General features: G+C 39.2%; 1 protein-coding gene across 1 annotated transcript in view; it reads right to left on the reverse strand.

Annotated features, from left to right (window-relative positions):
* The window catches only part of PACRG (parkin coregulated), a 266,657-nt gene that overhangs the window by 112,909 nt on the left and 127,740 nt on the right, over nucleotides 1-26,008 (reverse strand). Inside the window, exons 3-4 of the mRNA XM_070951443.1 lie at nucleotides 13,983-14,154; nucleotides 4,350-4,499 (exon numbers count right to left, since the gene is read on the reverse strand). Of these exons, the coding sequence (XP_070807544.1) occupies nucleotides 4,350-4,499; nucleotides 13,983-14,154 (322 nt within the window). The remainder of the gene's footprint in view (nucleotides 1-4,349; nucleotides 4,500-13,982; nucleotides 14,155-26,008) is intronic.

The following is a 26,008-nucleotide window of genomic DNA, read 5'->3' on the forward strand; positions in this document are numbered from 1 at the left end:
CAGAGGGCTGAAAAAGTTATTTTTGACTGGTCCTCACACTTTTGACCAGTCCTCGAACTTATGACTATCCTCACATTTTACATTTTTGCCCTATCTTGTCATCATGGTGAAGAGAAGCAGTTGTGAAATGAGTGACATGGTTGTTAAGAATGCTGCATGGGCATAAATGTGAGGATGGTCATAAGTGTGAGGACCAGTCAAAAGTGCTAGGACCTGTCAGAAATGACTTTTTTCAGCTCTCTGGTTAGTCCTTTTGTGCATATGGACTACTCAGAGGGCTGAAAAAGTTATTTTTGACTGGTCCTCACACTTTTGACCAGTCCTCGAACTTACGACTGTCCTCACATTTTACATTTTTGCCCTATCTTGTCACCATGTTGAAGAGAAGCAGTTGTGAAATGAGTGACATGGTTGTTAAGAATGCTGCACGGGCATAAATGTGAGGATGGTCATAAGTGTGAGGACCAGTCAAAAGTGCGAGGACCTGTCAGAAATGACTTTTTTCAGCCCTCTGGTTAGTCCTTTTGTGCATATGGACTACTCAGAGGGCTGAAAAAGTTATTTTTGACTGGTCCTCACACTTTTGACCAGTCCTCGAACTTACGACTGTCCTCACATTTTACATTTTTGCCCTATCTTGTCACCTTGTTGAAGAGAAGCAGTTGTGAAATGAGTGACATGGTTGTTAAGAATGCTGCACGGGCATAAATGTGAGGATGGTCATAAGTGTGAGGACCAGTCAAAAGTGTGAGGACCTGTCAGAAATGACTTTTCAGCCCTCTGAGTAGTCCCTATACACATAGCCATGGCCACCCGGTCACATGACCAGGTAGCCACGCCCACCCAGTCACATGGCCTCCAAGCCACGCCCACACAATAAGCCACGCCCACAATGGTGTCCTTCTTACCAATGTTAAAATCTGTTCACCTTACCCTATAGACATAGCCATGGCCACCCGGTCACATGACCAGCTAGCCACGCCCACCCAGTCACATGACCAGCTAGCCACGCCCACAAAATAAGCCACGCCCACAATGTCCCTCTTTACCAATGTTAAAATCTGGTCACCTTACAGTAAACCCAACTCACTATTTTCCTGCCTCTTCTGCCAATACTTGTTTAAAAGGTTTGTGGCAACACAAAAATCAACAACAACAAACAAGACATGCCATTGCCCTATTAGGGTCAGAGCCACAACATATGGAGTGAAGGAAGACTAAATTGTCTTCCCTTAACTTTTTGAATCTTATGTTTACTTTGCACATATCTGGTAGGGGTGAAAACAAAGTGAAGAGCAGAGATACCTGCAGGGAGAATCTGCTTCATGTTTGCACCTGCCAGTTTGACCAGAGATTAAGCCCTCATACAGATTTAAGCAACACATTACAGTGGGGTTTACTAAGTTGTGCTTGTAGGCTATAATTAAGATGCTCTACAATAGCACATGTTCAGAGGATCTACTACCATAAGTGAAACTATTTCATGCTTAATTTGTGTATGAACATTGTCACTGTCTCCCATAACCTAACAAATGAAATACCTGGCTATTACTGCACATTTTCATAGTAAAGATTTCATACATTTATTTGTGGAAGACATGTATATATTATAAAATCCAGCATTTATTCAACCATCCCTCTTGCCTATTTCATACTGTTGATCTCCAATGGACCTTACTTTGTTGACATTCAACTTTTATTGTATGAGTCACCATTTTATTGACCAATGTGCCTGCTTTAGGAGATCAAGAAGAAAACAGAACAAAATGATCAAATTTATTCCTTTTTCATCTGTGGTGCTTTCTGCTTGTAGATGAGATTTATAGGGCTTTGTTTTAAAATTCTGCATCATTTAATCTGCACAGCATTTCACAAGCTATTATTGATCACTTTTGAATAAAATATACTGATGACATAAAATGTTTCTGCTTTCTAAAATCTCATAAAGACATTATGACTGCTTTTATTTGACAGCATATTATAGTTGCTAAAGGACAATGCTGATGTTTTCATTCATCTGACAACATTACATTTAAAAACATATACACTTTGGTACAGCTATCTAACACTTATCAAAGTAATTTCTGCTCCCTACACTGATGTTAATATCCATTCAGCATGAGGCTTGACGGAATTTTATGTTAAGCTTTGAAGATATTGTTTGGTCTCTTTTCATCTTCTGTTTTCTGCATACAAAGTATTAAAACATATTTTACTTTTTCTTGAATATTTAACTTAAGTGACTTCATGAATTTACATTTAAAATATAACATAACAAGACTCTTACTACTGTAGTAGCAACAACAGATGGTAACAAATACTTGTGTCATGATACAGTTCAATATGAAGAGATCTTAAGAAAAACTGATCACATTTTATACTGTATTAAGTTCAAGAAAGACATTGAAAAATATATCATACTGTTGACAACAGATTTAATTCATGCTTCAGGTACAAACCTATGAAAATTGAATGTTAAACCAGGAAAGGTTGTTATTGTTCTTTCATTAGATGATAATGAGAAGGTAGAATGGTAATACAATGCAACAAAGATATACCTATTATAAATCCATATTGCCTTTTTGCATAATTATAATTATTTCATCAGAGCAAACCTGTATTACAGGCTAAAATATTAATTTCTCAGCATAAACTTTGGTGGTTAAAAGTTTCAGAACAGCCAGTTAGAATTTAACGTTTGATTCATAAAATCCAGAAGGCAGTCCAAGACCTAAACATATTAGCATTGTTCCCTGTAAGAACCAATAAATAGGCACTAATTATTTGAAAACATATTTTTTCAGAAAAACAAAAAATATTCTGTGCATGGTTCAAAACTTAGAGACTATTTGCCACAGCATTAATTCACATTCCTTTAGCTATATCAGATATTATTCTCTAATGGACATGTTGCACAAATGTAAAGTTTCTGCTTCATTAAAGTTTTCCTCACAACTACTGCCAATGCATTAACCATTTTTTTTAATAACCCATCAATCATTTTTTAAAATCTATGAAGTAAGTTTGATCAAAGGAATAACATATCATGTGGCAATATGAGTTTTAAAGGATGATGACAAATGCAGTTATTATTAAAGTTTCTCAACTTGTTATTGAAACACTAGAGATTTGCGTTGCCAAATTGTACAATTGATTAGCATGCTTTGTAATCATGATACCGTAATGTGCTTCAGTATGCAAAGAGAATCGCAGAGTAATTTTTCAGCCTTCAACCCATTCATATTATGTGCCATATAATAAATATTTTTTATAATAATGATAAAAGGCAAGCTGGTAGGTGCAGGCATATAAAGGTTCCTTCATTTTAAGAAGTCAGGAAGTTTTTAAAATTACCCACTTGGAGTCTGGTAAACAGGATTTTTTTGTTTGTTTGTTTACGGAACTCTTCTGTTTACCCACATCACCAAACTGCTTGACCATTTTATAATAAAATTTTAAATGAGCACATTGCCCTCGAAAATGAATCAACCAATTGCAGGTACTACGATGGTATTATATCAAAGTTGCTTTTACTCTAAACTACAAAAGCAACTTGGAAATTGTTTGACTCAGAAACATTGAGAACATTGAATAAAGCTGAAAATCACCACACTGTCCTGCCCCAATCAATGCAGGTTATGAAGATAACCAAAGGCTTTCATTCCAGTCATGGGGGCATGAACATCCCCCATGGAGGGGGGACGACGACCAGAAAATGGATAGAACCTGTTCGTTTCAGCCTTGCCAAATTCCTACGGGGAGCAGCAAAGCTGACAAGGCACTTTTCTCTTGAAGGTTCTGCTAGTCATATTCAGCCCACTAGAAGTGGGGGCTGAAGCAGAGGTTCCCTCCAATAAGAAGGCTTTCAACCTAGTTTTATAATTGTTCAGCTAGTAAAAAATAAAATGAGCTGCAAATAAATAAACCAATTCAGATCTCAAATGGGACTGACATCCAGAGCTGTGTAGAATCCTTGTGTGGGGGTACCCAACCTTCAAGCCAAATTAAGAAGTGAATGCTTACGTTGCTTACTAAAAAAAAAAAGTGGGGAGGGGATACAGTCTATCAATGCATTTAAAGAATGCTACAAAACTATATAAATTTTAATTACTGGAAGATCATAGAACTGCTCCAGTGGTTCGGTAATGCGTTGAATAAGCTCTGCACGTAAGAAATAATAAATGCTGGTGTTAATTTCACAGTATCCCTGGAGAATAAAAGAGAAGAAAGTGCCAAGTATATCTTAGTTTGTATACTATAGTAAATTCTTACTACATTGTTAATCAGCCTTGCCTCGAACCCCTTTATAACGAAGGATTTGAAGACATGGCATTACTAGGATCACTCACCATTCTTATTCTTAAAGATGTTTAAAATAGGGAGAATCTGACGATAATAGGGCACTAAAGCTTCCCCCACCATATCAGCTGACACCACCAGGTGCTGAAGGACTTTGAGCGTGATGCAGATGACCTGTCGGTTTCGAAGGTTCAGCGCATCTTGGATGAACGAAAAGAGACAAGCAAAAACAGAAGAATTAATTTCAAGAATGTAGAGGGGAGGGTAGAAATCCTCTAATGGACAAATTTAATTAAACTGTACTCTGCAGGGGATTGTAAGTGGGTCTTTATTAGCCTGGCTTTGAAGGAACCCAGAGATGGATTGCAGCCCCAATGTTATAAAACACCGCCTTGTCTGAGTGTTATTTGTTCCCACAGTTTGTGCTGACTCTTCGGTAACCCCAAGAAAGCAGCTAATTATTCCTTCTTGCTGTCTATCCTACTGGTTCCTGCCAACCCCACCCCACTCCCCCTAGAAAGAGAAGAAAGAAAAAGGAGGGGGGTAACCCACCACCAGTACCACTGGAACTAAGGGAATCGAAAAGGCAAAAACATGAAGGTTGACAAGACATTCTACTGAAACAATCAGCCTGTTTATTTTTTGCTTGCTTAGCAATCATTTTATTCCTTTCAATTAACAATTGGTACTATTCGGAGAAAAGAACAATGATAGGAATGTTTACAAAGAAAAGCTTGTAGGCTTTTTTTTTTAAGACTAACTGATAAATAAGGATTCTATCCTGCCTACTTGAGAATTTTTTGTATAGTGTCAAGCAGCTGGATTTTGCTACTGAAATCAATAACACCTTTTGTCCTGTTCCATTTCAGATTTCATTCCAAAGAAAAGAATGTTGTATTCCCCATTGTATTTCAAATTTATATTTTCAAATGTGAATTTAAATTCAAATTTCTTTATGCTCCTGCTTCCCACTCTAAAATTATACACTAGGGAGTAAAGGCCGCAAACTGTAGATTATTATAAAGCTCCATTGCATACAACAGTTGTGAAGTGCAAAGTCCCCAACCAACCAACAAAAACTTCCACTACATTCTATCTATTACAGATGTCAGGCTTCAAAAGGAGACTAGAAGAGATAAATAATGCACAAATGGATAGGCATGAATACTGTGAATATAGAATGGGATGGAAAAGAAGAATTGCCAAATTTCCAGCTCCCAGGATCCCCTTTTCCTTGTCCTTCATTCTCATCCTTCTGCCTTTTTACCTCTGCTTCTCTTGCTTTTCTCACAGTCATGCAAAACAGTGGCAAGCCTAACTAAGCAATCTCTTTCTCTGCACTGTAAGTTCAATTGCCAGAGTTTTTCCCTCTGCCAGGAATCCCAAATTCAATAATCAATCAAATAGGCTGACAAAGTCCCGGCAAAGCTGCAACTGCAGGAGTTCTCCTCTGATTATTTAACAACCATCCTACTACACGCAGTCTGTTTATTTGTATATATTCAGGGGTGAAATGCTCCTGGTTCGGACCACATCGCCCGATCCGGTAGCGATGACGGCGGGTGGTTCGGAGAACTGGTAGCAAAAATCCCTGCGCGCCCCCCCCCCACCATGCCCAGCTGAGCCGCACGATCATCAGAGGCTTTTTTTTTTTACTTTTAAAAGCATTTTTTCTACAACCTCTTCGTCCCAAAAAATGCTTTTTTAAAAAAAAAAAAAAGCCTCTGATGATCGCGCGGCTCAGCTGGGATCGTCAGAGGCTTTTCAAAGCATTTTTTTTCTGCAACCTCTTCGGCTGAAGAGGTAAAAAAAATGCTTTAAAAGGCCTCTGACGATCCCAGCTGAGTTGCCTGATCGGCAGAGGCTTTTCAAAGCATTTTTTTGCAGAAAAAATGCTTTGAAAAGTTAAAAAAAAAAAGTTGGCCATGCCCACCCAGTCACATTACCCCACCAGTAGTAACAAATTTTACATTTCACCCCTGTATATATTTGAAGATTTTTTTATTGTCTTCTCCCTGTTAGTTCAGCAATAAATTCTGAACTAACAGGGATTGGCAATTTCTCAATTACACCTGATTTTAAAATGATATAAATGCAGTTTTCTATGTTGGAAAACATGCCATGGTTTCATGGAATGTAGCATTTGGGAAATGCTAAGAAGAGTTGCCCTTTACCCAATTTCCCTTAAATTATGGGTTTGCAATGATTTAATTGCGTACCAACCAGTACGCTCCCACAGAGAGGGGCTCCTCAGGGTGCCGTCGGTAAAACGATGCCGACTGGCAGCCCCCAGGGGGAGAGCCTTCTCTGTGGGGGCACCTACCCTCTGGAATGAGCTGCCCCCGGAAATACGGCGGATCCCGGATCTTCGCACCTTTCGCCGTGCCCTAAAGATGTTTTTATTTCAACAAGTCGGGCTGGCCTAATTCTTTTAAATTGTTTTAATTTTTAAATTGTTTAATTATGGGTCTTAATTCAGGGGTGCTTTTAATTGTGGACCAAATTAATTTAATTGGATTTTAATACTGTTTTTAAATTTTGTATTTCTTGTGTTTTATCTGTTGGCTGTTCACCGCCCTGAGTCCTTTGGGAGAAGGGTGGTATATAAATATAAACAATAAATAAATAAATAAATAAATAAATAAATAAATAAATAAATCAAACCCATAATTTTGAAGAGAGGAGAGGCTAGAGATCATTAGTGAAAGAACAGGACAATGCTTTTTACCAACAGTTCCAATAGGAAACCTCTAGATCTCCATTATGGAAAACTAGAAAGCTCTAAACAGTTTGGTGGATGCAATACTTAATTCAAATATACAATGCGGAATATTTTCTGTAGTGTTGCCCACAGTACAATATTAAAAGATTAATATAGCCTTTGGCTCAAACAGAATTGTGCACTCCTGCATTAAATTAATTCAGAAACATTAAGAAAATATTTTAAAGATGTTGAATTTTTTCGCTCATCCATTTCTCCATATCCAATCACTTTAAAATAACCCCCTTTGAGTTCAGCTGAGTTTTTACCCTGTTGCAGTAGAAATATTTCAAACCATGGTGCAGGTTAACACTCAGCTATTTTCAATAAAGCTGGTTCATTTCTAACTCAATAAATAAGTACTGTGCTAGTTGAAAATGCAATAAAAACATATTTCATATATTGCACTAGTTGAAATTATGATGAAGCTCCATTTCCTTAGACAGTATTAAGCTGCAGTAATAGAAAGTAATAATACCTTCTATTACTGTGACTGCTCTGATTTTTTTACAGCAACACTGAAAATGAATGAAATATGCACTTTGTTTTGTTTTCTTTAAAAAAAAAAGCAATGACATCTATGGATTGGAGAAACAGGCAATTTTAAATCATGGCCTCCCACTGTTAACTGTTTGATAGGGAAAGGAGCCCACAGAATATCTAGCTACATGAGTAAGAAGCACAGCTTCCTCCCCACTGCATTTTTTGAATGCAAGTTTTATCCAGCCAAATTGCTGGGTAGCGTTCTTCCAAGACAGCCTTGGAATCTCTCCCATGGCTGACGCAGATTCAGAATCTCTAAAGAGCATCAGTTAATCAAGCAGCAGCATTAATATAGGACGACAAGTTAAACGGTTCTCCTAGCCAGGAGCTTCATCGGATACCATTTCGTTTGTTTTTTTTTATGCTCTTAAATTTACTCTGTGAATTGTTTTGTCAGATACTTTACAGGCAATTGTTGGGCAGAAAGGGAAAATATATGTTTTCCGGACATTAAAAAAATATATTGTCACAGATAAAATATTCTTATATGTGAGAGATTATTTTAAATACTCCCTGGAACTGATCATTTCAGAAAATTCCAGCAACCTGACTTAAGCTCAATTATAGCTAATGATCACAGAATGAGTACATCTGGTTCCTTATCCTGCTCAAGCAACAAGGTCACTTCTGCACCACTGATGGCTATATAGTTGAAATTATGCCCATCTGCAAGCTGGAAACCCCCATTGTAGGTGCCAGATCATTAAAATTTGTAGCTTGGGGTTGAGACTAAAGGAGTACAGTAATGATTAATTTGGAAGAGGAGCCAAAAAACAGATGTTGACATAGAGGGATGCAAAAGCTCTTTCTACTTCAGTGCTAACATTTGGACAAGCCCACCTTTTTATGCCACCTTTAACATTTGCATGAATTTTACACTTATACCGCCCTTTGAATTTGAATGTATCTCGTTTATGTATCGTAGTTGGTGCTCCTCTCTATCCAATGTCATTGAAGAGGTGCTTAATATTTTACATTATAAAGTATGTATAATACTTTCACTCCCCTTTTTAACAAATTATCAAAAAAGAAACCACATTTGTATAAGTCATGTGTCTGAGAAATTGCGTAAACTCGTGTGATTCAGTTTAAAGAACTTTTGCATTAAAAGTAAGAGAAAAAGCTCACCGTGGAACAATAGGCAAAAACTGCTACTTTTTTTTGGTCAGATTTTGTTATTTTGTTCTTCATGTTATTATGTTATTGCTTCCATAATTGAATTATTGTGACCGGGTTGAATTAACCTGTAATACAGGGGTGAAATTCAAAAATTTTTCCCTATCGGTTCTGTGGGCGTGGCTTGGTGGGCGTGGCAGGGGAAGGATATTGCAAAATCTCCATTCCCACCCCACTCTGGGGCCAGCCAGAGGTGGTATTTGCCGGTTCTCTGAATTACTCAAAATTTCCACTACCGGTTCTCCAGAACCTGTTAGAACCTGCTGGATTTCACCCCTGCTGTAATAGCTTTACATTGAGTAAACCTGACTAAACCTGGGGTGGTATGTGTCTTTCTCACTCTTGAGTCCTTTACCAGAGGCCTGGGATTTTGATGGTTTTGCGCAGGATCTTAGCTGTTCCTAGCACTGCATTCTTCCTGATAGAGAGCTCCACTGTTATTCCTAAGATCTGTTGGAGCCATTCTCCCACCTTAGGAGTCACAGCTGCAACTACTTATGCCACCACTGGGAGCAATTTGGCCTTTTCCTCCCACTTCCTCTCCAGTTCCACTACCAGCCCTTGCTATTTCTCCAAAATGCCCAGATAGATAAAATTCTTGAGTTATCATATGATCTTGAATTTTCCAGTTATACTTTTTCCCCTAAAAATTTTAGTTTTATCACAGTTGATTTGTAGTTGGCTACCTTAACAATACTTGACTAATGTTTCAAGTTGGCATTTCAAATATAATGTGGTACATTAAAAAAAAGGACAATGTCATCTGCGTAGAGCAAAATATAAATTGTGCTTTTGGCTAAACATGGGCAATGACTATTAACCTGAAGTAATGCAGTCTCCAAATCATTAACCTAGAGATATTAGATAATATGGGGCAACCAACCGTCTTGTCTCTCACCCTTGCCTCATTGTTACTTCCCTGAAAGCAAACCTTTTCTTTTACAACTAACATGCATTATATTGTGCTGACATAAAGCCTATATCATAAACATAAGATACCTGTCATGAAACAAATTCTTTAACTAAACCCCACATTTGGTTCTATTTACAGAAGTGGCCTTAAAATCTAGAAAAAGTGAATAAATAATTTGCCTTTCAGGAAAATAAAGTATTTTGCCTTTCAGGAAAATAAAGTATTTTACCACCAGGTAAATTAATATAAAGTATTGGTTAGTTCTTGATCCGAGATATACTGAAAATATGTTTAAGGAAGTACATGAACCAAAAAGAAATAAAAAAAATTAAATACAGAGAAGTTAATGAAAGTAAAGCATGTTTTATGTTGTGTGACTTATACCCAACAGCAAAGGCACTGGAGTCAGGAGTAGGTTTTTCTGCCACTTATTTTACTGAGACCTCCAGAAGAACTAATCTTAGTGAGTCTGCAGTAATTCCAGCATATACAGGCAGCCCAAGATAAATGAACAACAAAAACTAGATTGCTGTCATGGTTAATTAAACAATAATAAAAATAATAATCCAATGCACTGCACTTTTGAAATATTACAATTAGCACCATCAGTTTCAAAATATTGTTTCAAATCAGGATATATTAAAATGTGCGTGGTTTTTTTTTTTTTTTTTTTAAAGAAGTCCAAGGGAAAGGCTTGTATTTTGTGCAAACTAGCACTTATCAAAAACTCCAGATACTCTGCTATTGGCCTGATAAGCTGCCTAATTAAATCACCAAGTTATTTATCAGGCATGCTATCTAAACAAGGCAACGAGCAGTTCTGACGATTTTTCATGTCAGTAGAATCATAAAAGGGCTACGCTAGGGAAAAATGATGGCCATGCCGACTAAGACAATGAGTGTTATTGTTAAAGATATCTACAGGCCCCAGCCTGAGGAAGTTGAGTTCTCCTGACAACCCGGACTACAATATTGTAAAAGTTTCTTGAGTCCTGCTTCTGAAGTGTCAATAGATGGATTTTGTGGCAGGCCTATTCAAAACACTATCCTCTTAATAAGATTTTCCATCCGTGGGGCTTGTCCTAGCAGAGTTTTGCCTCATTGCGATCCCCAGCTTCAGATTTTCTGGGCTTAACACCCAAATGTGCGGATAGTGTTTCTCTCAATAGAGAGAAGCGATGCGCTATGCACTCTTGAAACTGAAGCATCAGCCCATTTCTGAACTCCTACAATTGGCAAACAGCATGAGGTAGCCTCACTGCAGCCACTGCAGTTCCACCTCAGCCTTCCTATGGTCACTGCCATGGCTGTGGTAGCAGAGACTAATCTGGCATTCCTAAGGATTCCTGTTGGAGGGAGCCTCATTCCATTACATGCCATTGCATGGTAAGGCCCCAGCAAATTGCCCTTATAGGAAAGAACAGATTATGCCATGGCCTTCCCCTTTCAGAGCCCTAGTATACCAGGTGCCTCTTTGATTGGCCATGCATTTTTTCCCCCCTCTGGCAGCAACCCTGGCAATTATCCCAAAGGTACTTTTTCAAGCGACAACTGGAATTTCTGGTTTTTCTTTGAAGACGTTTTGCTTCTCCTTCTCTTAGAGCTAAAGAAGCTTCTTGGATGAGAAGTGAAACCAGTGGTGGGTTCCTCCCGGTTCGGTGCGGTTCAGCTGAGCTGGTAGCGGTGATGATGTGATGTCACCGAACCGATTCTCCCCCCCACCCCCCCATGTTATTCTTACCTTTTATTTGGTCCCACCCCCAATCTATTGCTGCCTCCTGAGTCCCAGATGATGACTAGAGGGGAAAAAAACTGTTTAAACTCTTGCCGCGGGGCTTCAAAGGGCCGTCCTACAGCTGATCAGTGTTAAAAGCAAACAAATGAGTTAGGTCGTAAGTGCGAGGACTGTTCGTAAGTGCGAGGACCTTCCAGAAATGACTCTGACCAGCTAGCCATGCCCACCTAGTCACATGATCTCCAAGCCACACCCACAAAATAAGCCACGCCCACAGAACCGGTACTAAAAAAAACTAGAACCCACCCCTGAGTGAAACGTCTTCAAAGAAAAACCAGAAAGTCCAGTTGTCCCTTGAAAAAGCACTTTTGGGACAACCATGACCTGGATGAATCTCAATAGACACCTGGCTATTATCAAAAGCAAAGCAGAGCATTGTAGTAACTTGTTCACAAGAGGCAGACCAAACCACTCTATATTTGCCTATCTAAAGTATAAGATTGAGAAACTGTCCTTGGAGAGAGGCTCTTTGCTTTTACATAGAAAATGGGTAATCTATTAGCACTTATACGTTGTAAAAGCTGTGCATTTTAGACCAACCAAAATATTTTTAAATGTTCAACATTAATATTTTACATATAGTCTTCAATTTAGGACCATCTTTTTAGTGACTGTTTAAAGTTATGATGACTTATGATGTGACATTGCACTTAAGGCCATCACAGTGTCCCTGTGGTCACAATATCAGAATTTGGGCACTTGGAAATTGGCATGTATTTATGATGGCTGCAGCACCCTTGGAGTCACCTAATCACCATTTGTGACCTTCCCAGCCGGCTTCCAACCAGCAAAGTCAAAGGAGTGAGCCAGATTCATGTAATAACCATGGCACAAAAGGTAAAAGCAGCACAACTCACTTAATGACTGCATCACTGAATGACCATATCACTTATCAATGGAAGTTCCAGTTCCAATCGTGGTCATAAGTTGAGGACTACCTGTATTGAATCCAAATCCTGGCATATGTCAAAAGAAGGGTCATTTCACTATCTCCCAAATAATGCTTGTGTCCTGATATCATAGACTGAGGTTCAAATATAATCGTGAACTATGATCAATACACCAGGATTTATCAGTTTGCATTATATTGAAGAAGGAAAAAGGGAAGGGTATGCAGGAATAATGCAGGCAGGCAGTGGCTCTTGCCTATCTGAAGGAACACAAAGATATTTCAAACACAAAGGGGGGCCTTCGCACAGGTTCGCCTGGTGTGCCAGTTGCGCCCTTTCCTGGACCGAGATGATCTTCGCACAGTCACTCATGCCCTGGTTACTTCCCGCTTGGATTACTGCAATTCCCTCTACATAGGCCTGCCCCTGAGATGCACCCAGAGACTCCAGCTGATCCAGAATGCAGCCGCACGGGTTGTTACGGGAGCCCCTCGTTACTCCCATATAACACCCCTCCTGCTTGAGCTGCACTGGTTACCAGTGGTTCTCCGGGCCCGCTTCAAGGTGCTGGTTCTCACCTATAAGACCCTACATGATTTAGGTCCGGGATATTTGCAGGACCTTCTCCTGCCTGCCTCTCACCATCCTGTTCGCTCACATAGGGCCGCTCTCCTCAGGGTTCCGACGGCGAGCCAATGTTGTCTAGCAGTGCCCAGGGGCAGGGCATTCTCTGTGGGTGCTCCCACCCTCTGGAATGAGTTACCTACCAAGCTCCGGATGGCTCCTGATCTCCGCTCCTTCCGTCGGGACCTGAAGACTTGGCTGTTCAAGCAAATAGGCTGACTCTGATTCCGGGTTTTATTATTTATTATTAGTTAGTTATTTGGTTTAAAATGGGATTTTATTGTACATGTTTCTTAACTTGTGTTCACCGCCCTGAGTCCTTCAGGAGAAGGGCGGCATATAAATACATGTAATAAATAAATAATAAATAAATGTTTATCAGAAATAGAACATTATCTCCTGATGATGTCCATACCCTCCCTTTCTTGGGGGTTTCCAGTGACTGCTGCCTCTGGTTATGTTTTACTGTTGATCTTGTTTTGTTCAAGTTTCTGTTTCTCCAGATCCGGACTTTTGTTATCAAACTGGAGCCCAGCAGGAAGTGGAAGTGTGTTTATGCAAATATTAACTCAGTCTCTGGCCAATCAGCTGAGGACAATACCCACTCAATGGACTCTCACGCAGCGCAAGGGAGAAAGAAAAATAACCAAGCTACTCAAAATAGCAAAATAAAAGAGTTGAGATACAACTATTTTGCTATTTCTTTTTCAGTGTTTTCATATCTTAGTTTGAATAACATAAAAAGAAGAATGAAAAGAAGTTTAACAACTTGTATACTGTACCATGGTTAGCAGAGTAAAAAAAATAAGTCAGGCAACACAATTATTTGGACCTTGGTTATGGCCTTACAACTGACTTAGGTTTATCATCTACAGTACTATAAATACAAGACCTACCATATTTTATTCCTTAATTAGCAGCCTGTCAAAATCCACCCCCCACCCTCCAAACCCTAGACCCTATTTCATTCTCCAGACTTACTTTTTATTGGAATAATGAGCTGAGGAATGACAGGAAGGATCTTGTTCCCACCATGCTCCAACATGTCATGGATGCCTTGCCGAGCAAAAAACTCATAAGGAAATTGCATTTCACACAATCCATCGAAAAACAGTGGCAAATAGTGGTGGTAGTCCAATTTTTCAATCTCCACCTGGAAATCCATGCAGAAAAGAAGTAAATCAAAACTTATCAACTATATTGTCCTATTACAGTAATCCCAAAATTTCATTGCAATGTTCTATTGAGCAAGACAAATGTTAGCATCCATTCGGTTTCACGTAATGATGGCTATTCTCTTTCAAAGCAGAAAATAAAAAAGAAACTGATCTTTGATGCTTGTATTTCCAAATATTATTTGATATGCTGCATCCACTCATTCTGAATGGATAGATCCTTCTGGTGAGGTATAAAGCTGAGTCTAATAAACAATCTATTATGGAAGACTACCAAAATGTATATTGTAAAGCTGAAACAGAAAATAGGAGTGCTTTCCAACATTATATATTCCCAATAATAAAACTGGCATTTACATTAATGCAGAACTTCTAATTGTCCTAGTTATATATAACCACAATACATTTTTTTCATTACTGATATGTTACTAAAAACGACAGATTAAACTGGATTTACTCAAATACTTATGAAAACAACATTAATCATATAAATCTGAGTGACTTCACTTTGATGTGATATATCAAGGAAATTATCTGATCAAAGGAATTATGTGATAAATTTATGATCAAAATGCATTCTACAGCATTCTACAGGAGAAAACAAACCCTGTGATAGTGATGAAATAAAGTCAATCCCTTTATTTTGAAGTGAAGAGTACAAAAAGTGAGAAAAAACTTTCTACTCTTATTGAACTTTCATGGCCTTTTAATTATAGTTTAAGCATTTCAATTATGAGGAACATCTTCCTACTAGTATTTATTCCATCGTGTTACAAAATGTATTTTAAAGAATTCTGATGGGTAAGAATATTGCCTGATATTCTTGATTATTTTTGTTTTGAGAGAACAAAGCTGATTTTATACAACTCTGAGTGAAGTCAAATTTTGTTTTATATAAGTAAAGAAGACCACGCTGGTTTTCAGCTATTACTGTTGGAGATGATTAGGCTGAGCCTGAGGGTGGGGTTAAATTCATCATCAGTTTGGAGTCATGACACCTTCATAAGAGGCTTAAGTCCAGACCTCCCTTGAAGTCTGTTGACTCTTACTTGGCATCGATTTGCCTTGACTATTGATAGATCAGATTGTTGTGCATACATTCCATGGAATAAATGAGTAGTGCTTTTGAATTCTATCCTGGTTCCTGACTTCCTGTGCCTGACAATTACTATGTATTCTCATTTCCTAGATAACTTTCATTAATGAAGCTTACAATACATTTCAGTTTTATAAGGCTTAATTGACAAAACACTATTTTTTCTTGCAATATCTTTAACTTTGGAATAGATTGAAAAACCATGTTAAGAACTGTGTTTCTAAAGTACAGCTGTTTCAAAAATTTGCACAGATTGGCAACTCATACTACTTTGGAAAAAGCTTAAAACGATATTGGATTTCTTGAAGAATCTGCTGGGAGGGTGTGAAACCAACTGTTCTTGCAGTGTTAAATGTCCTCCCACCACATGGAATCCAGAAATATTTTAGTATTACATTTCACAGTGTGAAACCTTTTGCTTCTCTGTTTATGACTTAGCTTTGAACAATAACTATTATGCAAAAGGGCCAAGACAAATAGGATTTTTGTTGTTGTTTACACCCATAACATGCTTCTAAATTTTTCAGTTCCTCCCACAAAAATATTCTGAATCAAAATTAAAAATCTCTGGCTGTACTCAACTGAATTTATTGAGACATTGGTACTGATTCATTGAGTGTATTTTTCCTTTCCCCCCAAAAAAATATCAAGAGTAACTATGAATCAAGCCTATGCAACACTATACGACCTACAAAAGCAAAAGGGTAATAGAGAATTGATCATTCCCTTTTTTTCTGATTTTTTTAACAACACATCAAGATATTGCTCCAATGGAAAAATGCATTATTTTGTTTAAAGTGCACAAAGGACAGTATGCTATTATCTAATCATTCTGTTCTTTACTGCTTTTGTTTAACTAAAGAAAACGGATAACATACTTTGAAGTTTCCCCGAGTATGTTAGATTCAAAACACAATGACCTTTCACACTGTCTAGGAATGATTATATATGACATATTGTGAACATCTGATCAAACAGCTGCTAAAATACTCAGATTATTAATATAATACAATGGAAGTACCAGATGATAATGGTTTTGGAACAGCTGCGCTGAACTTTCTTGCTTTCTTTATAGCTCAGGATCATGCAGGAAATTAAACTATATTATGAGTTGTTTTTGAACTATTTCACGAGACTTAGGGACATCCAGATATGTTCTTTACCACTATCTTTAATAAACATATTATTCAGAGATAAAATTATATCAAGTAAATGTAGTTATTTTGCAGCAACTCAAGACAGGAATGAGAAAGAAATATCTTCACCAACCCAAAAAGATGGAATATTCCAAATTATTAGTATTATTTAATGCTTAAACATGGACATCTTCAGACATTTTTCAGTGGGAGGAATTAATATATTAATATATCTACATCTTTCTATGTGTGTGTGTGTGTGTGTGTGAATGGACAGACATATACACACATATGATCATTGCAGCATCCCCATGAACACATGATCAAAAGTTGGGTGCTTAGCAACTGCATGTATTTATGACACTTGCACTGTCCTGGAGTTGCATGATCACATTCTGCAACCTTCCCACACGCAAAGTCAATGGGGGAAGTCAGATTCATTTTACGACTGCATGATTCCATGGGGCTAATTTCACCACCAGAGAATGATGTTCTAGACAGCAGGGGCTACAGCAGAAAAGGTGTGTCTTCTGGGGCCTACAGATGGATCGCCTTAGCAAACAGGACCTGGGACCTTTTCTGCTGGATCTGCTGGGAGAGATAGATATAATTAGGAAGAGGCAGTTCCTGAATTAATCTGGTCCCATGCCATGTAGGGCTTTAAAGGTCAAAACCAGCACCTTGAATTGCACCTGGAAGCAAACTGGCAACCAATGCAAAGTTATGGAGCCAAAGTGTAAACATATATAAATAGAGTGAGTTTTGAAAACATTTTACTAACTGCAGGAGAATCGAAGGAACTAAGATCTGAATTAAGAGGTTGTTGTACGTTTGTTGCTGCTTTTTATTTTTATTTTTTGGACACATAGCTATCCAAAGGTGAAAATAAGCAGTTCTCTTGTTTTCTTTTTCTCTATGAGACAATAAATAACCTTTCCACTGGTATAGCAAGAACAAGGAGATGCTTTTTCCAGATAGCTGGGTATCAATATATATAAAAGGTTTCAATAATTGGCTAAGGATACTGAAATGCAAGATCATACTGATTCCTCAGATAACAACTGGAGAAACGTGAATTTTCATGTTTTCAGGTTTCTCTTTGTTTCCTAAATTTGAAATCTGACTTTTTTTCCAGGTAATAACCGGAAAACTGGAGAAAGAAGGAGTTTGCTTATAAATACCATAGATGGTGAAGTATCTGAAAATATATAAAACCTGTGGTAGAATCTTACAGATAGCCTGACCACTATGGCTTGCTTTTTCGCTGCTTTTCACTGGTATAATCTACTAAACCTAGAGTCTAGCAAGCACCCTGTGTAAAGAGCAGCTTGATTAAAGAATTGTTTTCTGCACAGTAGTTCTGAAATTAGGCAGGGGTTGTACATTTAAAGAGTCTTTCATGCCTTCCTTTACAGGGATCTTGGGGAGAAACATTCAATGCTTCCTGCTTCCCCATCTGCAGTCTGATGCTGTACCATCCAGTAAATGTTTCATTACTTCAGCAGCTATTTCTGAAAAGTATGCTTACAGAATACATCATGGCGTATATACACATATATAAATAAAATAAAATATCAGAAAAAGATGTGTTTTCAACCCACTAAACACTATTGATACAACTGAAGTAACATATGGAAAGCATTGCAATAGACATGCTTCTTATGGGGACAGGAAAAAAAAAACAATCAGGGAAGGCGAGAGCAAGAAGCAAGAAACCAGAAATTCAGATCAAGCAAGGGTAAATGATGCATATCTCTCATGGGTCCTACAACCTTCTTTATGCAGCAGTAGTTGAATAAAGCAACACTTCTACATCAGCCAACCAGATGGAGCATCTTGCCATGTCAGTTTCGATAAATGGCTCATAATTTCATTAAAAACAGCACCAGAGCAGAGGCACACTCCTTAATCGATTTTCTTCACTTACTCATGGCCATGGCAAAAGAGGGAGGGACTAGATAAACTCAAGTTCATTTTTATGTACTCCCAAATGCTTCCTGGGTAAAACATGATCTTTCCCTTCCAAATCTGTTGACTATAAAATCAATTTTAAAAAAACAACCTATGAGTCCATGTTTTGGTGAGGGCAAGTTTGTCTTCACTCTATTTGGGAAAAAGAATTCTTGCTTAGGTATAGTATCAGCAAAGAAACACTTGGTCAATGCATCAGGGACACCAGCACTAGCTGAGTTTCACTGGTCTCAAAAACCTAAGCAAAGTTGGACCTGATTACACAGGCACCTCCAGCTAGCTCTACAATGACCCCAAAATAATGAAATGTGCATCATGATTTTACAAAACAAACGTTTATGTTTTATATTTATGCCACGCCACCATATGCCAATACATAAGGGACAGAAGTTACACTATATCACATGCTTTATAATTTGTCTCTTGCGGATGTCCTTATCTGGTTAGTATCCAGGTGGGTGAACACCAGAAAAATCTCACAGCTTTTCAAATCACCTTCAATCTATCATTCCTCAAAGTGTTCACAGTACAGCACTGACCATAAATAATGGCTGGCTAGTAAGCCAAGCTATTAGCTTGATATCCCTTCCAAAAATAACCAAGCTAGGAAAATGTCACTTCAGGAGGTCCTTGTTTAACAACCACTCATTCAGCAACCATTTGAACTTATGATGGCACTGAAGAAATGGCAGTTGTGACTGTTTCTTGAATTTACAGCCATTACCGTGTCCCACATCATGTGATCACAACTTGTGACCTTTACAATTGGCTTCTGACGAGCAAAGTCAATAGGGAAGCTGACAGGAAGTTGCCAGTTGTGCACATGTGAGCTCCTTGCTTAAAAAGATGCATGGTCCTCACTTAACAATAGCAACCAGGACTACAGAACTGCTGTTGTTAAGCTGAATAGTCAGATGGTTTTTCAACTTATGACCATGTCACTTAACAATGGAGTCAGAATACTGGAAGATAAATAACACTTCCTAGGCAATGTCAGAAACTTATTGTTAAAATTTTGAGATTCCACATTCTTATAGAATCATAGGTTGGAAGTAAAGTAAGTCAAGCCCTTTGATTAGAACAGCAATTCCAGAGACACTTTTCAACTTTTCTGCAAAGATGGAACACCCGCTACTCCAGGAAGCAGGCTGTTCTTCTGCAGGTGGCAGTCATGACTAGGAAAGTCTTTACACAGGTTTCCTTGTTACACCGATTCTATCTGTTTCTAGATTGGGTGTCCTTCCTCATAGTAACTTATGTCTGAAATCAACTCTCACTTTTACTGCTGTACAGGTAATCCTTGACTTAAAACCATTCGTTTAGTGCCCATTCAAAGTTACAACAGCACTGAAAAAAATGATTTGCGAATGATCCTTGTGCGTAGAATCGATGCAGCAACCCCATGGTCACATGATTAAAATTTGGGTGCTTAGCAACCGGCATGTATTTACAACAGTTGCAATGTCCCGGGGTCACATGATTGTCATTTGCAACCTGGGTTTGCTTAATGGCCGCATGATTCACTTAACAGCTGCAGGGATTTGCTTCACAAGCATGGCAAAAAAAGGTCATAAAACTCAGCACAACTTACTTAACAACTGCCTTGCTTAACAACAGAAATCCTGGTCTCAGTTGTCAATGCCCCCAAACAGGGATGTCATTGCACTCAGAGGGTGCAACTAGTCCAAAATGCACTGGCACATTTTTGGTATTTTATGAATACAGCTTGCATTGGCTCTTAGTGGGCTTCTATGGATAATCAAATATGCTGTCCCCCGCCCCCTCCAAAGCCGTTTGAACCTGGGTCGGGTTACTTATGGGGCTGCCTGTCTTTGCTCACCCCAACTGACAGAGTTGGCATGCTCCAAGTCCTGTCCTAGGAGCCCGTCTTCTCCATTACTACACCTGCTCTCTGGAACAGCATCCCCCAGAGCTTTGGAAGGCCTGACTGTGTTGGCCTTTCATAAGATATAAAACACTTGGATATTCCCACAGTAATTTGAGCTGGGAGATTGAGTCCCTCTGGCTGAGTGTTTTGTTTTGTTTCAGAGATCTGAAGTGGTATGGTTTTTGGCCCCAGTGATATAGTTTTTTTTTTAAGGATGTGCTTTATGTTATGATTTTTAATTCTTACACCGGGTAAGACAGGGACCCCTGTATGTTGACTAACTAGATAAATAAAGAAGTAAATAAGCATTTAAAAGACTCTGCTATTTATGATTCAGTTCTAATGAACTGAGGATCTCTTGAATACACACACACAAAAGAGAACTACAAAATATTCCAGGACTAATTATTTCAATAAATGAAAATGAAATAAAATTCTATTAAAGCTGAGTGAGGTTGGAACCAAATGAAAAATAGTGTCAGATTTCAAAAGGGAAAAGAGGAAATGGAAGAAAGTTCAGAAAAATACATGAAGGACATTCACAGTAAATAATCCACAGGCTACTGTATAGCCTGAATTATATAATGCTAGTTGGGGAGAAATATTAGACAAATTCTAATAACAGCTAAGCTATATCACATTAAAAGGTTATAGGAGAATGGGCCATCCAAACTTACAAAACTCAGAGGGCTTCTTCTGTTACAACTAAATATGTAAAAATTCTAAAGTCATTTGGCAAGAAACAGTGGATATTATCTGAGGAAATTTAGGAACATACTTCTTGAAACAGTTGCACAATATTTTATTTGTTCCCTTTGGGATCTGCATCTTTGATTATTCGTACTATGCTTAAGAAAACTGGTTTTAAATATGTGAGTTTATGTAGATTTTATAACCGAGCACACAATACTAATGCAAAAGTGACATGGCCTTTTAATACAGCATTTTGAAACCACAGGATAGCTCCCAAAATTATTCTTCCAGGTCCGTACATCTGAAAGCTGTTCATTGGCATGGCTCTTTCATCCAACTTCCTGGAGGTGATTTCCTGGCTAATTGTCGTTGATGTAACTGTCTGAAGTCCAACTAGATGAATAGCCTATTTGTCTTCACACTGATGCATTCATGGGAATCTCTCCAGGATGCAATTGCTACATTAAACTTAGCTTTTTGTCTTGGCATAAATGCTGGAACAAAGAAGGCAAACTCATTTTGTTCTGAGTTCCGCATCTTTCTAAAGCCGTAGTGATTTAGACACAGATTGCATAAAAATATTATACAACTACATTTAACCAAAAGAACAGAGGCTGCAAACTGAATCCCATTATTTAAGCCCCAATGAATTGCTTGTAATATATATATATAGATTGCAGCGTTCAACATTTGTTCATCTTGGCAGAAACTTTCTCTTATAATCTATGAGAATACATATTCATATGTTAATCTGTATTGTACGTGTCAATGCCTTAAAGAAAAAGTGCTATTTTCGCCCTCAACCTTTTCTTTAAATTCCCTTGAGGAACCCATTAAAAGCTAGGAACAAAGTATGGTTTATGTAAAGAGATAACGACACAGACTCCGGTGGGGGGAACTGCTGCTGATGAGGGTTTGAAAGGAAAAAGCTGAAAACTGTTTTGGCTGCCAGCACACATTCTAAAAAGAGATTGAAGAAATCCATATCTGACACATCTCACAACACATATAAAACTCATCCTAAGCAATGCTTAAATTAGAGGTTGAAACAGCAAGAACCACTGGTAGGTATGAGAGTGAATGAGTGTGTGTGTGTGTGTGTGTGTGTGTGTGTGTGTGTGTGTGTGTGTGAAAGAGAGAGAAAGGGAGGGAGGGAGGGAGCGGGAGAGAGAAGAGATTACTATGATAGTATTTTCAGTGAATTAATTACTCAGATCATGGTTCAGCTAACACTTGGAAACTTTCAGGAGTGGGGAAACACCTGTGCATTTTATTAAAAATCTTCATAACTTTCCCCATTCTTATTATCTAAATAATAGCTAGATAAAGAGTAGATTTTTTATTCGTTTATGCATTTTTCAAATGTATATAGCATATAGTACGGACACAATAACATCAGAAACTACCAAAAATTTTGAAATTACAGCCATTTTTCCAATTGATATTATTAATTAAAGGAAATGAATAAAAACATCAACGTATGGAGATGACAGGAATGTCCCAATGATCCCATTTAACAAATTCTGCGTCTATCTCATGTATAATTCATAAGCATACAGCTAAACAGAAGAGGCATATTATCTATTCTTAATTCAGATTCCCAAGATGCTATATTCTGGAAGCATCTATGTGCAAATTAAATGCAATTGTCCCTCACCTTACAGCCTCAAATTCCTTAAGGATGTTAAAGAGCCCACATCAATAATCTGCCTGGGAAACAAATGTGAGGAGAACAAGAGTAGTGGATTTGAGTTTCACATCTGAGAAAAGACAAAACAAACAAATAAATAAATATAGAAATATGAATCAATATAGCCTCCATCTTGGGATCCTACCAGGGAAGGCAAGCTCATGTTTTTCTGCTGCTTAAAACTAAGAAAAAGATGGCAGTTTCAAATAGCGGTACATCAAAGAGCAATAGGAATATGCAGAACTGTAAAAAAAATCTGATTCACTTTATCCAGTTTAACAGGGGTCACTGATATATTGCATTTATTGTATCTGACACAAACATAACTTGTCCTCCAAATAACTACTTGCAAATTGGTATTCTCTTATCATTGCTCAGAAGAACAGAAAAAGCCATGTTAATAAGCAGGATTCCATAATTTACTTGGACTTCAGTAAGGCATTTGATAAAGTAGACCATAACCTACTACTTGATAAGATAGAAAAATGTGGGTTACCCAGCGTCACCACCAGATGGATTCGAACTGTACTCAACAAATAGTCCTCAATGGAACTGAATCTATATGGAGGAAATTATGCAGTGAGGTACTCCAAGGTTCTATTTTAGGCCCACTACTCTTCAACATTTTCATCAATGATTTGAATGATGGCATAGATTGGGATACCAAGGTGGCAGGAATAGCCAACACTCCAGAAGATAGGCTTAAGAGATAGAAGGATCTTGACAGACTTGAACATTGGGCACTATCTAACAAAATTAAATTCAGTGGTGAAAAAAGTAAGGTTCTACATTTAGGCAAGAAAAACCAAATGCACAGGTATAGTATAGGACATAGGTGGTACCTGGCTCAATAGTAGTAACTGTGACAGGGATCTTGGAGTCCTAGTGGACAATCACTTAAATATGAGCCAGCAGCATTAAAAGAGGAATTGAATCAAGATCATGTGAAGTGTTAATATCACTTTGGAATGCCTTGGTAAGACAACACTTGGAATACTACATCCAGTTTTGGTCACCACAATTTTAAAAAGATGTTGAGACTCTAGAAAGAGTGCAGAGAAGAGTAACAAAGGTGATTAGGGGACTGGAGGTTAAAACATAAAGAACGGTCGCTGGAATTGGGTATGTCTAGTTTAATGAAAAGAAGGACTAGGGGTGACATGATAGCAATGTTCCGATATCTCAAGGGCTGCTACAAAGAAGAGGGAGTCACTCTCCAAAGCACTGAGGGCAGGACAAGAAGCAATGGGTAGAAACTAATCAAGGAGAGAAGCAACTTCCTGACAATTAGAACAATTAATCAGTGGGACAACAACTTGCTTCCAGAAGTTGTAAGTTGTGTGTGGTTGCATCAGAGGTGGGTTCTAAAATTTTTTACTACAGGTTCTGTGGGCGTGGCTTATTTTGTGGGCGTAGTTTGATGGTCATGTGACAATTCTTTAGGATTTAGCAGAGGTACTGGTCTACCAGGCTTTTAACTGCTTGCAGAGCCATATTGTTTGTTTGTTTTTGGAGCGTTCCGGTCTACCTATTTGTTTTTGGAGCGCACCGGTCTACCCATTTGTTTTTGGAGTGTTCTGGTCTATCCATTTGTTTTTGGAGCGCACTGGTCTACCACCACACTGCCTTTTACCACTGATCAACTATAGGGTGGCCCTTTGAAGTGCCACGGCAAGAGTTTAAACAGTTTTTTTTTCTAGCCGATCAGCTGGGACTCTGGAGGCAGCAAATAGATTGGGGCGGGGCCAGGCAGAAGTGGTATTTACCAGTTCTCCGAACTACTCAAAATTTCCACTACTGGTTTGCAAGAACCAGGGAGAACCGGTAGCAACCCACCACTGGGTTGCATACTGTCATTCTGCCCGTAAATGGTTGTCATAAGTAGATAATGGGATCAATTAATTTTATAAGTGGGGTAACTTCTTTAACAAGCAGGGGAGCTTGAGTAGCCCAGGCTGCCGACGTAGCCGCACTGCATGTAGAGTGGGCAGTGACATGAGGAGGTCGTGGCAGGGAGCGGAAGTCGTAGGCTGAAGCAATGGTCTGTCGGATCCAGCGACCGATAGTCAAAGAAGACACCTTAAGGCCCAAGGAGACGGGGAAGAAGGAGATGAACAAAGCTTCTGATCGCCGGAAGGGCGCTGTGCGTTTAATGTAGATGCGAAGAGCACGCCGAACATCCAGGGTGTGCCAACATCGTTCGCGAGGATGAGAAGGTCGTGGGCAGAAATTCGGGAGGATAAGCTCTTGGGAGCGATGAAACACAGAGTTAATTTTTGGCAGGAAAGTTGGATCCAGGCGGAGGACGACACGATCAGCGTGGAACATCCAAAGTCCGGCCTGGTGGACAGAGCAGCCACTTCCGATATGCGACGAGCCGAAGTGATAGCCACCAAAAAGGCGCCTTTACACGACAACGAATGCAGAGACGCTGTTCGTAGAGGTTCGTAGGGAGGCCCCATGAGAGACTCCAAAACCAAAGGAAGATCCCAAGTGGGATAGCGGTGCAGAACGGGAGGGGAGAAGTTTGTGGCCCCGCGAAGAAAGCGTCGAATTAGAGGATGCTGCACTAAAGACGACAGGGATCCGCAGGTAAGCACTGAAGAGAGGGCTGCAATTTGGCACCGTAGTGTATTTGGTGAAAGGCCATCAGCAAATCCATGTTGCAAGAACACCAGAATGTCTACTATCGAAGGCTGTAGGACCGGCACATTAGTCTTATCACACCAAGACAGAATGCACGCCAAGTGGCAGAATAGATTCTGTTAGTAGAAGGACGACGGGAGGCCTGGATTATGTGAATAACCTCCACCGGAATGTTAGCCGTGCTCAGGGAGAGCTGCTCAACCACCAAGTGGTCAGATTGAGCCACTGGAGGTCTGGGTGGTTCAATGCCCCTTGAGTCAGAGTGTCTACTGTGATCGGGATGCGCCAGGAGGGAGCGACAGAGAGGGAAACCAAGTCCGCAAACCATGCTCTGCGCGGCCAGTGCGGGGCCAGGAGGACCACCTCCGCTCGTTCGTCCAGGAGCTTGCGGATTACTCTGGGGAGCAGAGACGTTGGAGGGAATGCGTACAGCAGACCTTGAGGCCATGGAACTCGGAGGGCGTTGACAGCCTCCGCTTGAGGAGCCGGGAACTGGGTGAAAAAGCGAGGCAACTGTGCGTTTGCCGGAGTCGCGAAGAGGTCCACGACCGGAGTCCCGAACTGAAGGGCCAGGCTCTTGAAAATCCTAGGGTGGAGCCGCCACTCCGCATTGTCCACCTGTTGACGGCTCAGCCAGTCCGCCTGAACGCTGTCGACGCCCGAGATGTGCTCTACCCAAATGGATCCAAGATGGCGTTCCGCCCAAAGGCCG

The sequence above is a fragment of the Pituophis catenifer genome, unplaced genomic scaffold, assembly GCF_029215685.1.
Source record: "Pituophis catenifer annectens isolate HBS135680 unplaced genomic scaffold, rPitCat1.0.hap2 SCAF_1, whole genome shotgun sequence".
NCBI classification, from domain to species: domain Eukaryota; kingdom Metazoa; phylum Chordata; class Lepidosauria; order Squamata; family Colubridae; genus Pituophis; species Pituophis catenifer.